Raw genomic sequence first — 15,137 nt, forward strand, 5'->3', positions numbered from 1 at the left:
CCCATTGAGTAGTTGTGGTGTTAGGTTCTGTTGCTGTTTGTGTTAACTGTTAATTATTTCCCACAGGTATTAGTCACTATACCACTGGCCTTACTACAGAAAGGTGCCGTTCAGTTTAATCCGTTGTTGTCGGAGAAGAAGATGAAAGCTATCAACAGCTTAGGTGCAGGCATTATTGAAAAGGTGACTTAAATTACTTCAGCCTCAGAACTAGAGAGATTATTAATAATATCAGATAATAGGCTTTAACTTCTGATATGGGGTATTCAGAGTATAATGTGGGTAGTATTTGAATCTAAATAAAATTCAAAGATTTCCTTTTCATTTGAATAATTGTTCACAAAGAAAACAAAAGAACATCAAAACAAAAGCAGGATGACTGGCTGATGTCTGTGAGTTTTGACTTTAGGAGAATGAATCTTGCTATTCTAAGTTTGAATTTGGTATAGTTAGTTCTTTTTTTTTTTCCCCCCTTTGCTTTCCTTGTCTACTTTCCACTCTTTGGCCCCAATGAGGACATGGTTTCCTTCCTCTGCCTTTGAAATCTCCTTTAGCAGACTCTGCCAGTGCTGTAGTAGATCCTGGCAGACCTATACATAGTAAGAATTGAACTTGTGGACATAAGCTTCGAGAACAAATCTCAGGAATGATTTACATCTTCAGATTACCCTGCAGGTTGTCAGCAGGTCCCACCTTTACCCGTGGGAGTGTAGAACTGAATGGCATAAAAAGTGGGAAGTCACCAAGAGAATAAAACGAGGTCAGCAGGCCGGGCGTGGTGGCTCACGCCTGTAATCCTAGCACTCTGGGAGGCCGAGGCGGGTGGATCGTTTGAGCTCAGGAGTTCGAGACCAGCCTGAGCAAGAGCGAGACCCCGTCTCTACTAAAATTAGATAGAAAATTAGCTGGACAACTAAAAAATATATAGAAAAAATTAGCCGGGCATGGTGGCATATGCCTGTAGTCCCAGCTACCCGGGAGGCTGAGGCAGTAGGATCACTTAAGCCCAGGAGTTTGAGGTTGCTGTGAGCTAGGCTGATGCCACGGCACTCACTCTAGCCTGGGCAACAAAGCGAGACTCTGTCTCAAAAAAAAAAAAAAACAAAAAACAAAAAACGAGGTCAGCAGAATAGAAAGAGGGAGTATTTTAGTTTGTTCTTTTGAACGTAGTTTGTTTTAAAGTAGAGCTCTACAGGTTGCTTCTTAGAGATTGCTTGTGCTTTTGATCTGAGAAAAGACTTAACCATCTTTCTCTTGCTTACTTTCCAGATCGCCTTGCAATTTCCTTATAGGTTTTGGGACAGTAAAGTTCAAGGGGCTGACTTTTTTGGTCACGTTCCTCCTAGTGCCAGCAAGCGAGGGCTTTTTGCTGTATTCTATGATATGGATCCCCAGGTAAAAATCATTTGTGAAATGTGCTTTGAATTCTCTTTTTAAAGTTTAGAATTTGGCTTGATAATTACTCACATGTGAAGCTCAGGAATTAATGAATATTGTGGAGACACGTGATCATGTGTATATTCTGGGAGGACATACGGACTGGGACATTTTCCTATTAGACTGGGACATTTTCCTATAGGACAGGAACCCTAATATTTGCCATATTTTCCTGAAGTACTGATGTTGCTCCCTGGGACATGAATGTGCTGCTTGTGGAAACTGTTATTTTTGGCCGACAGGGGAATTCCTCATAGGGAGCTGGCGACAGCACAGCGAGAGGGACTTGCAACTTGCTCTCTGAGGGTCCCCTGGTGCACTGCGAAGGAGGGGTCTGGGTGTGATGTGAGGGAGGGAAGGCAGAAGAGAGTCGTCCCTGGAACTCGATAGCTGTGATGGTTTTCCCTGCTGTCGCTTTGCTGCCGCACAAAAGAATCGCAGCTGTTGTTTCTTACTTTCTCTCAGTTTGAAGAAATTGTTAAAAAGGGCTCCCATGTGAACTCTTAAAAAGATTTCACGTGGGAACCAAGAGCAGAATTTTTTTACCATTCGAGAAGAGTTTTTTTCCCCATTATTTCATCTGCAGATTTCCCTTCTCAATCTCTTTCTCCTTCTTCTGAAATAAGTTGTAAACGAACAGCCCAGCGCAGCACGAATTCACTCTTTACGTAACAGTAGAGCAGACGTATGGAGAATGCGTGTTTGTGAGAAAATGGGCTGGCCGTTGAAGTGGGGATTAAGGGACAGTCGGAAAGCACGAAATTTAATTTGTGGGGATGAGGCCCTTACCTTTTTGGAACCAAGCATCTAGAGACTTCTATACCCAAAGCGAAAAACACACCCTGCTTTTATCTTCCGGGCCTCCAGAAGAAGCACAGCGTGTTGATGTCGGTGATTGCTGGGGAGGCGGTGGGGTCCGTCAGGACCCTGGACGACAAGCAGGTGCTGCAGCAGTGCATGGCGACGCTGCGCGAGCTGTTCAAGGAGCAGGTCAGAGGAAACGTTTCCCTTCTTGGAAGGAGGACCGCATGCTTGGGGTCAATGTCACGTGCTCTTCAGAGTGGGTGTGGAAGCTGAAGCCCCCAGTGTTAACGAGGAGGAAGGGAACTAGGCAGCGGGCCCAGTTATTCTTTCTCCCAACATCCCGCCGTCCACTTAGGCACCCAGAGGAATCTTCTAGGGCTGCCGTAACATCATCTCAGCCACAGACTGGGGGGCTTAGACAACAGAAATCCGAGATCAAGGTGTTGACAAGGTTGGTTTCTCCCGAGGCCTCTCTTTTTGGCTTGTAGGTGGCCGTCTTCTCCCTGTGTCCTCATGTGGTTGTCCCTGTGTGTATGTCTGTGTCCTCATCTCTTATAAGGACACCAGTCAGATTAGATCAGAACCCACCCCACCGACCCCCTTGTAACATCATTACCCGTTTTAAAAACCCTGTCTCCAAATATAGTCATATTCTGAGGTCCTGGGGGTTAGGACTTCAACATAGGAATTTGGGTGGGACCCGGTGCAGCCCGGAACAGTGCTCTGTACTTCTCTTATGCAATTGTCTTCCTTCCTTTTCTTCTGCCCACATCATGCACAGCCCGCTTTCTCTAAGGATGTGAAGGGCTCAACATTTTCTGTGGATTCTGTATTTGCCCAAACCCTAGAAGCTTTGACTACAACCTTCCTTTGAAAGAGGGACATTGTCCAGAATTTTCTTATATCCCACATAGATAGTCTCCTTCCTGTCGTTTCTCCAAGGAGCTAATTTATATTAGCCAATTTACTAAATTTCATCATCTCTGGAGATTTGTACATGGTTGTGGCTTATGTCTTTCTTCCGATAAAGGAGCAGAAACAGAAGTGAGTCAAAAGTTACATAAATTAGAGGGACATTCAGCTATGTTGCTAATTTTGTATGAGAGGATGTAACTAGTACTGTGATCATATCACACAATGGACCCTCACTTGGGTTTTTTGTCCAAGAGGTTGTTGTTAAATTAGTTGTTTAGAACTTAGCACACAGTTGCCATAGGAGTATTTTTCATGCTGATGCCTGTCATAGGCCAGCTGGCAACATTACAGTAGTTCCCCCTCATTCGAGGTTTTGCTTTCCATGGTTTCAGTTACCCGAGGTCAACCGGGGCCCGAAAATATTTAATGGAAAATTCCAGAAATAAACAATTGATAAGTTTTAAATTGTGGACAGTTCTAAGTAGCATGATGAAATCTTGAGCCATCCTACCCCGCCCTGCCTAGGACGTGAATCATCCCCTTATCCAGCGTCTCCACCCTGTAGATGCTGCCGCCCGTGAGTCACGTAGTAGCCATCACAGTTATTAGATCCAGTCACATCACCTTTATTACAGTATATTGTTCTAATTCTACTTTATTACTGTTCTTCTCTGTACCTAATTTGTAAGTTAAACTGTAGCATATGCATGTATAGGAAAAAACAGTATATATAGGGTTCAGTACTCTCCATGGCTTTAGGCCTCCACTGGGTGTCTTGGAGTGTGTCCCCCGAAGATAAGGGGAAGCTACTGTATTTTAAATTTGGTGAATGTTGCTGTTTTGTGGAGAAGCCTGTTGAGAATTCCGACTTGTGATCCTAAGACTCCACCCTTCCCCTTTCTACTCTGAGCCTGAGACTCCTGGCCACCATCTGTCCTGCACATGCCAGGCAATGAAAAGGGAAGGCCCGAACTCTTAGCGGTTGGTGATGGCCCCCGGTAGGTGGGGACACGTGTCCCTGGCAGAAGAAGGAAATATAGGAGTGAGGGATTGTGATTGTGGGTGGGTGGGACAGGAGATTGAAGATGAAGTGCAGAGGCTTAAAGGGGGCAGGAGGAACATCCTGAGAACTGCTGTTTCAAAATGCTACGAGAATGAACTCAGTCCTAAAGGGAGAGACATGTATTTTTAATTTCAGTTGCACCATGTCCAAGTCCCTTCCTGACCCTGTTTTATAATTTCTTTCTGTTGGATGCAGGAGGTCCCAGATCCCACGAAGTACTTTGTCACTCGGTGGAGCACAGACCCGTGGATCCAGATGGCCTACAGTTTTGTGAAGACAGGTGGAAGTGGCGAGGCCTATGATATTATTGCAGAAGAAATACAAGGAACCATCTTTTTTGCTGGTGAGGTGTGTATCTTGATCCTGAACCCAGTTACTTGTATTTGGGTTTCTTTAAAGTGGTATCTGCCCAGAGTTTGAAAACCAAGTCCAATATGGTTGAAAGTCCTAGGACCACAAACAGCAGAAGCTTTCTCAACAGCCTCCTCATACTCCCAGAGGCAGCATCTTAACTCTTCCAGCTGTTTCTTCTGGACCTGACTTCATATTTGGAAGCAATATGTTGCTGTCTTCTGATTTGACGTTAGACATTATCTACTTCTTACGCAGCTTTGTTTTGTTGGCAGTCATAATGGCCCCTTTGGTTATTAGCGTAACTCTTCTGGTCTCCCCTACCCTTCGGCCATCGCTAATTCACAGGCGAATCTCTCTGAGCTGGCCTGTTAGTTCCAGTCTTTGAACTCCCCCTCCCCGGAGTTCTCCCTCTGCTCCAGTCCACATTGGTTGATCTCTGAGATTACTCCAGAGCGTCCTCTGGGTCTTATTTTTTTAAAACCACTCTCCAGCATTGGGCCTCTATTTCCAAGATCTCCTCTCTTCTTTCTTGATTTACTTCTGTTGGAAAAATATTTTGTTATTCTGACTTCTGATCCTTTCTGTGCCTTTTTTCATTCCTTGTAATGTAGAAACTCATATCCTTCAATCCTAGAATTTTCTTACTTCATTTTATTATTTATCTGGTCAAGGAAAAAAAAACTTCTTTATCTTCTCTTCTGTATCTTGGAACTCTTGGGTTGACCATCTGATTTCCTCTTCTTTACTATTGTTCATCTCTTTTTGTCCTGCTTTTGGGGAGATCTTTTAAATTGACTTAAAATTTTGGCTTTTACTTCATGAATGCTTTGTTTGCAAAATGTTCCTTTATGGTAATACCCTCTTCTTGCCTCATAACTTGTTTCTGTTTGCCCCCTCCCTTCCTGATATTCTCAGAGTTCCTATTTTGTGTGTTTTAGTCTCTGCCTGTTACACATCCAAATCCCCAACTGTCAGCTCAGACTTGAGTAAGGCATTTTTTAAAAGCCACGTGAAAGCTCCAGCAAGCTCAATAACTGGTGGTTAGATCCACAAACATCACTATCTGGAAACATTCAGTTTCTTTTTGGTGGAAGCTCAGCTTCTAGGAATGTGGGCACTAGAAGCCTCATTGTTAGTTATGAAGACTTGACTAAATCCTCACTTTGTTTGGTGCCTCACCCTGCTAAGTCAGATCTCTGTTGCATCGGGCCGAATGCGCAATCTAGTGAGGAATGTAATTGCTCTCTAGTTTTTACTCCATGCCAACCTCTGTCTCCATGGTTCCTCCTGCCTCCAGTGGCTGAGATTTTTGTAAGGATTCTTAGGGATGAATTGGTTTGCTTTTTGTTATTAGAACCCCCACTCCAAACTTAAGAGTGAATTCTGTTACCACTCTTTCATCTGTGTTCATACTTTATATAATATGGTTTAGGTGTATAACATGTCTTGCAGTTTAATCTAAAATAGAGTTAGTGTTTTTGTTTACAAAAGAATGACATCTCTAAACCAGGTGTCTCTGGTTACTCCTTGGCCTGTGCAGAGCCAGCTTCGTAGGAAGGGCGTAAAGGTGGCACGCTGGGCAACAGGTGTCAGCTGCTTCCACGAGATGGCTGTTTCAGGCTGTCTTAGGGTCAGGAGCATGTCACCTTTCTTGCTTTCGCCTTCGCTGCTTCAATACAGTTGTTACTTCACCATCTAAAAACTCGCTTCTCTGCCACTTTCTCCCCTGCTAGTAATTATATTCCTACTGACCTGAGTCTTTGGCACTTGGATGTTTTCCCTTCTATCTCAGCCATCAATTCAGAGGACTATCAACTTTACCTCTTGTTCCTTATCCTCCATTTTCTATGGCCTGTTCAACTCCACTTCAGCTCCCCCTTCCCAGACCGTGTCATTATCACCTCCCACTAATGCAGGCCTCCCCCTTCCCCAGCCTCCTGCTTTGCTTATTGTATTCTCACTATAGCCCTTCCTTGGAAGTGAGGTTCTGCTATCACTGACGGCCTGTTTACTTCCTCCCAGTCCAACAGCCCTCGCATCTTGTCTTTTTCTCGTTGAACTTAAAGTCCCTGGTCTATCCTTTGAGTAACTTAACCTTCTACCCCTTTGTTCTATACATTTAGCAAAACTCCATCTGTGGAGAAACTGCCATCTATTTTCTGCACCTTTTTCACTTATCTCTGAAGGTACCAGCTAGATTACTTGTCTGATGGGAGGGACTTTATTTTATTCATTCTTCTTTGCCCCAGTACCTGGCACATACAGATACTTAATATTTTAATGAATCCCATATACTTTGCAGGAGTGCTGAATATATTGTTAAATGAATGGATTTGGCAAAGCACGGCAAGATAACCAGAAAGTTCAAGGCTCTCATGGCTGAGTAGTGTTAATACAAATGAGCACACAGGAGTAGCACCAATCTTTATTTAGGAGGACCAGATACAGTCTAAGCTTGTATTACCTTTTGAAATCAACTGAATTCTTTCTGCATGATCTCAAATTATGCAATTATTTTTTACAGGCAACAAACAGGCATTTTCCACAAACTGTGACAGGGGCATATTTGAGTGGTGTTCGAGAAGCAAGCAAGATTGCAGCATTTTAAATATAATTTGTTTGGATCCAGCTTTCTTCTGTACCCAAAATGGGAAAGTTTAAAACACATGTTGAACCTCAGTTTTAAGAGGGGGTAAAAAAAACCCCTCTGCATAGCAAGATTGAAGTGTTTTTTTAAGGTGATACAATAATGTAAGCCCATTTTACCACTCTGAAAGCACTGACCCCAAAAATCCTTATAGGCACTTATATTTAATTGCATTGTTCACAAGTCCAACTAGTGCTAAAAGTCTAGACTTCAGAATAAGGCAGAATATAACCTTAAATCGAGACCTTGTAAATGATTTTTCCATTGTTTGAGGTTCCCTTCAGATTTGACATTTTGTTTGATCAATTTTTATACATTGAGAAACCAATCAAGCAGGAATCATTAAAAAACTAGATAAAGCCATGTTTTTCTTCTGTGACAATTTATCAGTATCTTTACCAATGAGCCTTAATGTTTTTATATAGCTCCAACATTGAGCTTTTACTTAAAATTTAGATAGAACTTTCATTTTTGATACAGCACAAACTCTCCAGTTAATGGTAATATGAAGCTTCTAGACATTTTATATTGTACATACTTCTTCCCACTGGGTGTTCAAAAGAAATTTAAATTCAGGTATCTTTTGTGATAAAATATTTTAGATTTGTGCAGTCATTGGCAAAACAGGAAACTCTTTAGTCCCTTAAACCACATAGGCGTTGTCATCAACAGTGGGGCACAGATAGTGTGGTCTTCACACTGTAGATGGAGAAAATGCCTTTGCTTTAAATATCCCTCATTTTGGCAACTGCTAGCAAAAAGATCTTGCCAGAATAATTTAATAAAAGCCCCTCTCCACGTCTACTTAAAAATAACTGATTTAATCTCTAGGAATATTTTTTGCATAATTATGTTTACAGTATTCCATAGGCAGGTCCACTGGAAAACTGCAGAAAAATGTGAACTATCCTGGTAAATACTACACATTTTATAAGCCATATTTTAAAAGCCTATGAACACGGCACTTTTTCACTCAAGACTGAAAATGGTTTAATATGTCACTTTAAAACAAACTTTGGTTTCAGGGTCTTCACGATGCCTACTTTGCCAAGAAACTTCAGTTTACAGGTTAAAGATACGCTTTTGTTTTAAAGTCTTATGAACAATTCTTTCAATTATATTGGTTTGCTTAAAAAAGGGACTAAAGACTTTAAAGCCACTTTTCAAAATATTAAGTATTTTTAAAAATTAAAGTCAGCTTATAAATACCTTACAGAAAGAATGTGCAGTTAACCTTAGCATTAGATACCCCTCTTCCCCAAAGTATATTACATACAAAGGAAAGCCAACAACTGTATATTGCAAAGTTAATACAGGAAAACGCTGATATTTAGGTTATTTGTTGAGACTCATTGGCATTGACTGGAAAGTATTCTGCTTTAAAGTATTATGTACTAAAATGTTTAAATAGCATGTGTTAAGTGATAAATGAAAAATATGTTAAGTTTGAAATGGTTCACAGTAAATTATTACTTTAGTTTCTGGGCACTTAAACTTGCACTGTGCTACAAAGCAGGGTAAAACCTACTTAAGGCATGGTAAGGCATGGTAAATGTGTATTTTTTTTCATTTCCTGTCTCAAGTGATATACTTTGACATTTTGTTCTTTAAGGAACCATGGTACTTCATTTTCTTAAGTTACTTTGAATGTTTCTCAGTGTTGTCTGAAGATTTTGTAATTGAGTAGCAGAAAATACAGACTTACAATGTTTTAACTTACAGATGAATAGCTAGTTGTGTAAAACTGCTTAATAAAAACTAGGCTTGTCTTTCAAATACACTTTGCGTACTGTAGTGATGAACAGTCTAGTCTTATTGATGGATGTATCATATCATCATGAAGAACCTTCACACGCACCAACTCCATCATCTCACCTCCAAACCCTCTATTCTCTTCAGGTCATAGGCATTGCTACTCATCCTCTTTGTAGTAAATGGTCATAAAATAAACAACGTTGATTGATAGTTTTGTGAAATCACTTCAAAAATGGTCAGTTATCACTGAAGAGCACTCCAAATCATGTAAGCAGTGGGGCTAACTCCATTTAAAAATCTCTTCTGAAATCCTCACCTTAGGGGGGAAATGCTACTTAAGCGTGTCATCTGACATCAAATGCAAGACACTTAACACATTGATTTAGATTATTTTTATTGACAAGGTTTATAAGAACAAGTTTAAAATCATTTGTATTAAGTATACCGTACCCTAATGTCTTTATCAAGAAGCAAGTGAAACCTGTGAAAATACCTGTTAACATTCAACATATCATTTTTATATATTTCTGTTCTATAATGCAAAGATATCTTTCAACACTTAATTGGTACATCGAGTATCTAATTCTGTCATAAGCAGCATGTTATTTTAAAATTCAGAGAGATTACTTAATAAACTGATTGAGACAGTCAATTTCCAAGACAAAAATCAATTCCCTTTCAATTGCTTTGTTGTTGATACCTAAAATCCTGATTAGCCAAAATTTAAAACCCAACAGCTGATTCCAGAAATGTTAGAAATAAACATCTTATCACTTTTGAGATATCTGCTATTGCCTGTACATTATCTTCTGGCACTACACCTGGTACTTTTATCATAATTATGAAGATGGCCAGGTTTTCTGTAAATATATAAGCATTTTATATGGGCAAGAGCAGTTAATAAAAATCAGTTCATTGTCAAATAAGTCAGATGTGCTTAATTCCAACCCTTCCCAAAGTTTTTGAAGCTGTGATGCATTGATTTTGGTCTTTCCTTAATATAAAATGTACCTACAGACGCTTTGCAGAATTAATACTACAAATTGATGACACTTTTGAGGCAAAGCAGGAAGACTGTTCCTTCAGTGTTCCTGTCACTGAACCTTCACTGCTGCGCTCTGTTACACCACCTGGCTGAACACTGAGATTTCATAGTTTATAATTGTAAAGATACCTACCTATGTGAGTTTAAAAAGTGATTTGCTCAAAAGAAATAAAAAACTTTATATACAACAAATTGGTTTTTAAAAATACAAAAATAACATCTGTCACTTTTGTCATGCTGACAATTTGACATTATATACATGCAGGAGAAAAGTTCCAATTTAGTCATCTGGATAGCTGTAGTTTGTGTATTTTTAATACGATGAACATACTGCCACTGAGTTTTCACACTGACAGACACTGACAGAAGAGATATGTATTCAAAATAGTTCATATACTAAATACTGCAATAGTCTGCGTATAAATGCCAGTTATAATAGTTTTTGTTCTACTTGATTAAAAGTATGTCTTAAGCAAGCTAATATTAAGTGCACTAAAAACCACAATAGTCCAAGAATCTATGACCTTATATAAAGAAATCCAAAATGTACAAAATACAACTATAAAAGCAAGGAACAATTACTGCCATGCAAGATTTTAAACTAAAAACTGCACAGGAATGCAATTTAAAACGGCAAACTCAAATTTACATAACACTCAAGATAAAAAGGTCAACAGTAAATTCTACTAACAATGCTTAACAAGGATTTAGAAAAGGAAATACATTCTCTTTGCTGGTATAATGGTATAAATCAGATATCTATGGAAACAAGTCATCTGTCTCTGTCTTCTATCTCAAGAAATTAGCTGTAATAAAAGAGAAACATTACTTTACCATACCCAACATATAATATTAAGTATACATAAACCAAAACTTATTCCATTTTTCCCTATCTGTTTTACTACAGATTTGGGAAAGTCAGTTGACCTGGGAAGTCAGTTGGGATGGATACAAAACCGTAGTTGCCTGTAGATCTTTCCCTGCCTTTGACTGGTGTATAGGAGCTTGTCCTAGAGTAGCTGTGCGAGCAACTTTGTGGTGCCCAGCTACCCACGATCGCTATGTTGGGCAGCATTATGTGGGTAGCTAGGATGTGAAACCACATCTTAATCTGAGTTCAGGTTGTCACTAGCTGCTCAAACTTCAATTTTAAGATTTTAAAATGGGAATGAAAAGAAATATATTTCCCCATCTTTTATGAAGAAATTTGAGGATCAAATGTGATACTTAGTGCACAGATGGAAGTAAAACTCAATGGAAATCAAGTGGGGGGAGGGAGGAGATGGGTGAAATCACATCTAACGGGTACAATGAACACTATCTGGGTGATGGGCACACTTATAACTTTGACTCAAGCGGTACAAAAGCAATCCATGTAACCAAAACATTTGTACCCCTGTAATACTCTGGGGGGAAAAAAAAGTAATACTTGGTGACAAGAATATTTTTAAAATTATACAGTTTATATATATAAAGTTACCTTTGTGTCTTATATATCCAAAATGATCAAACCTGAAAGAGACTAATAAAACATTTACCTCTTTAACAGTTGTTTTTATGAAATCTTTTCTTTCAGTTAAATCGTAAGCAGGATAATTTTCATAGACCTACAGTAAAAAGGAAAAACAAAAGCAGATTTAAAAATCAAATATTCTCTTTTAACAAAAACAGGAAATCTATGCTATGTACAAATGGCCGCATGTACACTGTAACAGCACTCTGGTTCACCATATAGAATTCTATTGCAAATGAGTAGTTTTAATAATACTGTATACAAAGGAGAAAACCAGCATGTAAACATTTTCAGTGCTTTACGGGCTGGTAGGATGGGCTGAATTAACAATAAACATGGGTGAGGCAAACATGTAGATAAACCTCTTCCTTCTCCAACACTCTACATATGATTCCACAACCCGAACTTCAGTCTCTACTCCATTCTGCTCAATCCTCTCCCTAAAAGTTATCAGGTTATTAAGTATGAAATGGCCGATTTCCTTAAGTACTAAGTTTGACAGTCGATACCTGACATTTTACTTTCACACTTTTTTTTTTTTTAATTTGAAGGTACATCCTCATTCTTTCAAATGCACATTTTGGTTTGTGATTATCTTTCAAGTTTTTTTCACGGCAATTTTTGTGAAACCACGTGTAAATCAAAAATTCGTGTTATTTTTGAATATGAGTTGTGGAACCAAGGCAGCACAGACAGCTCGAAATATCAACGAAGTGTTTGGGAAGAATGTGGCTAACAAATGCACGATATGTCAATGGTGTGAGAAGTTCCATTCCGGTGATTTTAATCTTGAAAATGAGCCATGTGGCTGAGCTGAGACCAAGATGGATAATGATAAGCTGAAAGCTATAATGGAAGCACATCCATTTCAACCTATGCATGAATTGGCACCAAGGTTTGACATTACTATTCTAACAATATTGGACCATTTGAAATAAATCGGCAAGGTAAAGAAGCTGGATAGATGGGTTCTGCATAAATTAAATGAGCATCAGAAGAGGAATCGTCTTGAAGCTTGCCTTTCTTTGCTGTCACAAGGTGAATCATTTCTATACCGTATTGTTATGTGTGATGAAAAATGAATTCTTTTTGACAATCGCAAGCATTGGCACAATGGTTGGATAAAGATGAAGTGCCGAAACACAGTCCAAAACTGAATATTCATCACAAAAAGCTAATGGTGTCTGGTGGTCCAGCGCTGGTATTATCTACTACAGCTTCACGAACCCTGGTCAATCAATGACAGCAGATGTCTACTGAAACCAACTGAATGCAATAACGAAGACGCTTATGATTAAGCAGCCGAGATTGGTCAATACAGACAGGCCAATCCTCTTGCAAGACCACGTGTGGCAAAAAACAACACTGCTCCAACTATAGAAGCTAGACTTGGAAACTGTCATCTGCTGTATTCACCAGACCTTGCAACAACTGACTACCACTTCCTTCCAGGCTTTGGACCACTCCTTTCAATGAAAAATATTCAGTTCTCAATAAGCTGTGGAAAATGCCTTTTGTGATTTCATCACCCCTTGCTCTCCAGGCTTCTTTGCTGGTGGTATAAACAAGCTACCATTAAGATGACAAAACTGTGTCAATAGTTTAGGTGCATACTTTAATTGTACTGCTTCTTGTTTGAGATATAATAAACTAAATTTTTAATTCGAAATCAGACATTTCATATTTAATAGTTTCAGCTTTGGCACTCACAGTTTGTCACAACCACTCATCTGTGCTGTTACAGTGTGAAATCTGCCATAAATAATGCTTTAATGAATAGATGTGCTGTATCACACTAAAACTTTATTTACAATACCAGGTGACAGAGACAATAGATTTGGCCTACAGTCTGTAGTTTGCCAGTTTTCAAAACAGTCGATCATTTAAATTACTTAAATTACTCTAATTGTTTGCCTTTTTCTTTTCCTACAAAACTCCAACCCCAAACTGGTCTGACTACCCAGTTTTCTACGGGTAAGCCCAGGCCACAGATTGCTGTGGGAAAACAGCTTTGAATAATTTGGTCCCATTTTCAGTTCAGGGTACTCAAGTTCAAAGGCTCCCGAGGATCCCCTCACCTCCCCTTGCCAGGTTCTCCTTTCCCTCCCACCACTGGCAATTTCACCTCCTTACTCTCAAGTGCCCCGCACTTCTGCTTGCAGCCAAGAAGCCATTATTATGAATTCCTTCAACTCACTGGCATACCTCTTCCTCCTCTAGTTGTATCTGGATTTATCAGTTTCCTTTGCCTCCAGAGACCCAGCCCTCAACTCTCCTGTAGCTTCTCAGCTTTTCCTTGCCCAGCACTTGACCCTTGACGTAACATATGCTTCCCCCACCCTTAAAGATTTTCTCATCAACTTATATCCCCTCATTTATCTACCAAGTTGCTTGAAACTTCCTTCCAAAGCAAGTTGCTTGAAACAAGATTTAATTCATTTGTTTTCCTCACTATGCATTAATTGGCCTAAGGGTAAATAACTCTTACTTTACCAACCCTCAAAACCGCTATTAGGTGATCATCTCCTAAATGCACACTCCAAAAAAAGGTCAAGTCCTTTTCACCTAAACTCTGTGTTATTAATAATCCCCTTTTTAAAATTACATAAATATATTCAAAAATCTTTCAAATGGACAGAACTTCTCTCCAATTTCCCCTCCACTCTGTCCCCATCCTTCTCTCCCCTCAGAGGAAACCAGTGATCAGTTTGGTGTGCAGTCTTCCAGACCTTAAAAAAAATTTATACACACACACATATATGTATAAGCAGCAGTGGAGTTTTCCCATATTTACATAAATGGAGTAATAGTCTGTATATGCTTTAAAAATTTAACAATACCTGGAAGGTTTTTCCACGTTCTTTTGAACTGTTATTTAGTATTCCAAAAATATGGTTATACCAGTTTAACCATTTCCCTATCCATCGCCATTTAGGTTATGTTTCAATTATTACAGACATGCTGAACATTACTGTAATCATTTTGGTGCAGATGTGACTATGTCTTTAAGACAGAGATCTAGAAATGGAATTGCTAGGTTAAAGGGTATTTGCAATTTAAATTTTAAGACACTACCTAACTGTTCTCCAAAGAAGCAGTTACAACTTAAAGCATATGAAAGTACCTGTGTTTCCCTATATCCTTGCCAACAATGAAAACTGTCAATCTTTATAGTTTTTGTCAATCTAGCAGGCAAAAATATTTCAATTTTTCTGATCAGTAAGGAACATTGTGTTTTCTTATGTTTACGGGTCTTTTGTGTTTTCTGTGAATTGCCTTGCCTATCCATTGCCCACTGTCCCGTAAGTTAATTATTACCTCCCTCTTAACTGGTGCTGCCCCCTCTTGAGACCGCCTCCTCGGCTGGCTTTCACAGCATCCCTCCCTCTGGCCTTTCTTCTACTACACTGACTCTACAATTTCTAATTATTTGTAGAAATTATTTCTCAATTGTGTGGTGTTAGTGGTCCTTCAGGACTTTGTCTTTTGCTTTTCTCACCCTTTATCTTCTTCCCTGGGCCACCTTGTCTATACTGGTTTTAACTCACAGCCTAGATTTCTCTCCTAAATCAGAGAATTATAATGTTCACAATTTCACCCATTT

At 39.3% G+C, this 15,137-nt stretch overlaps 2 protein-coding genes across 7 annotated transcripts in view; one reads left to right on the forward strand and one right to left on the reverse strand.

Annotated features, from left to right (window-relative positions):
* Positions 1-8,998, forward strand: part of KDM1B (lysine demethylase 1B) — a 50,586-nt gene extending 41,588 nt beyond the window's left edge. For 4 of the 6 annotated variants that reach the window (XM_045551856.1, XM_045551857.1, XM_045551858.1 and 1 more), the window contains 5 exons: positions 67-183; positions 1,270-1,395; positions 2,305-2,427; positions 4,415-4,567; positions 7,098-8,998. In XM_045551856.1, the coding sequence (XP_045407812.1) occupies positions 67-183; positions 1,270-1,395; positions 2,305-2,427; positions 4,415-4,567; positions 7,098-7,181 (603 nt within the window). In that variant the 3' untranslated portion in view covers positions 7,182-8,998. The remainder of the gene's footprint in view (positions 1-66; positions 184-1,269; positions 1,396-2,304; positions 2,428-4,414; positions 4,568-7,097) is intronic. The other 2 variants (XM_045551861.1, XM_045551862.1) reach the window with 2 other exon arrangements.
* Positions 8,999-9,352: 354 nt separating this feature from the next.
* DEK (DEK proto-oncogene) overlaps positions 9,353-15,137 on the reverse strand; it is a 34,024-nt gene continuing 28,239 nt past the window's right edge. Inside the window, exons 10-11 of the mRNA XM_045551863.1 lie at positions 11,559-11,627; positions 9,353-10,826 (exon numbers count right to left, since the gene is read on the reverse strand). Of these exons, the coding sequence (XP_045407819.1) occupies positions 10,815-10,826; positions 11,559-11,627 (81 nt within the window). The 3' untranslated portion in view covers positions 9,353-10,814. The remainder of the gene's footprint in view (positions 10,827-11,558; positions 11,628-15,137) is intronic.

The sequence above is a fragment of the Lemur catta genome, chromosome 5, assembly GCF_020740605.2.
Source record: "Lemur catta isolate mLemCat1 chromosome 5, mLemCat1.pri, whole genome shotgun sequence".
NCBI lineage: Eukaryota > Metazoa > Chordata > Mammalia > Primates > Lemuridae > Lemur > Lemur catta.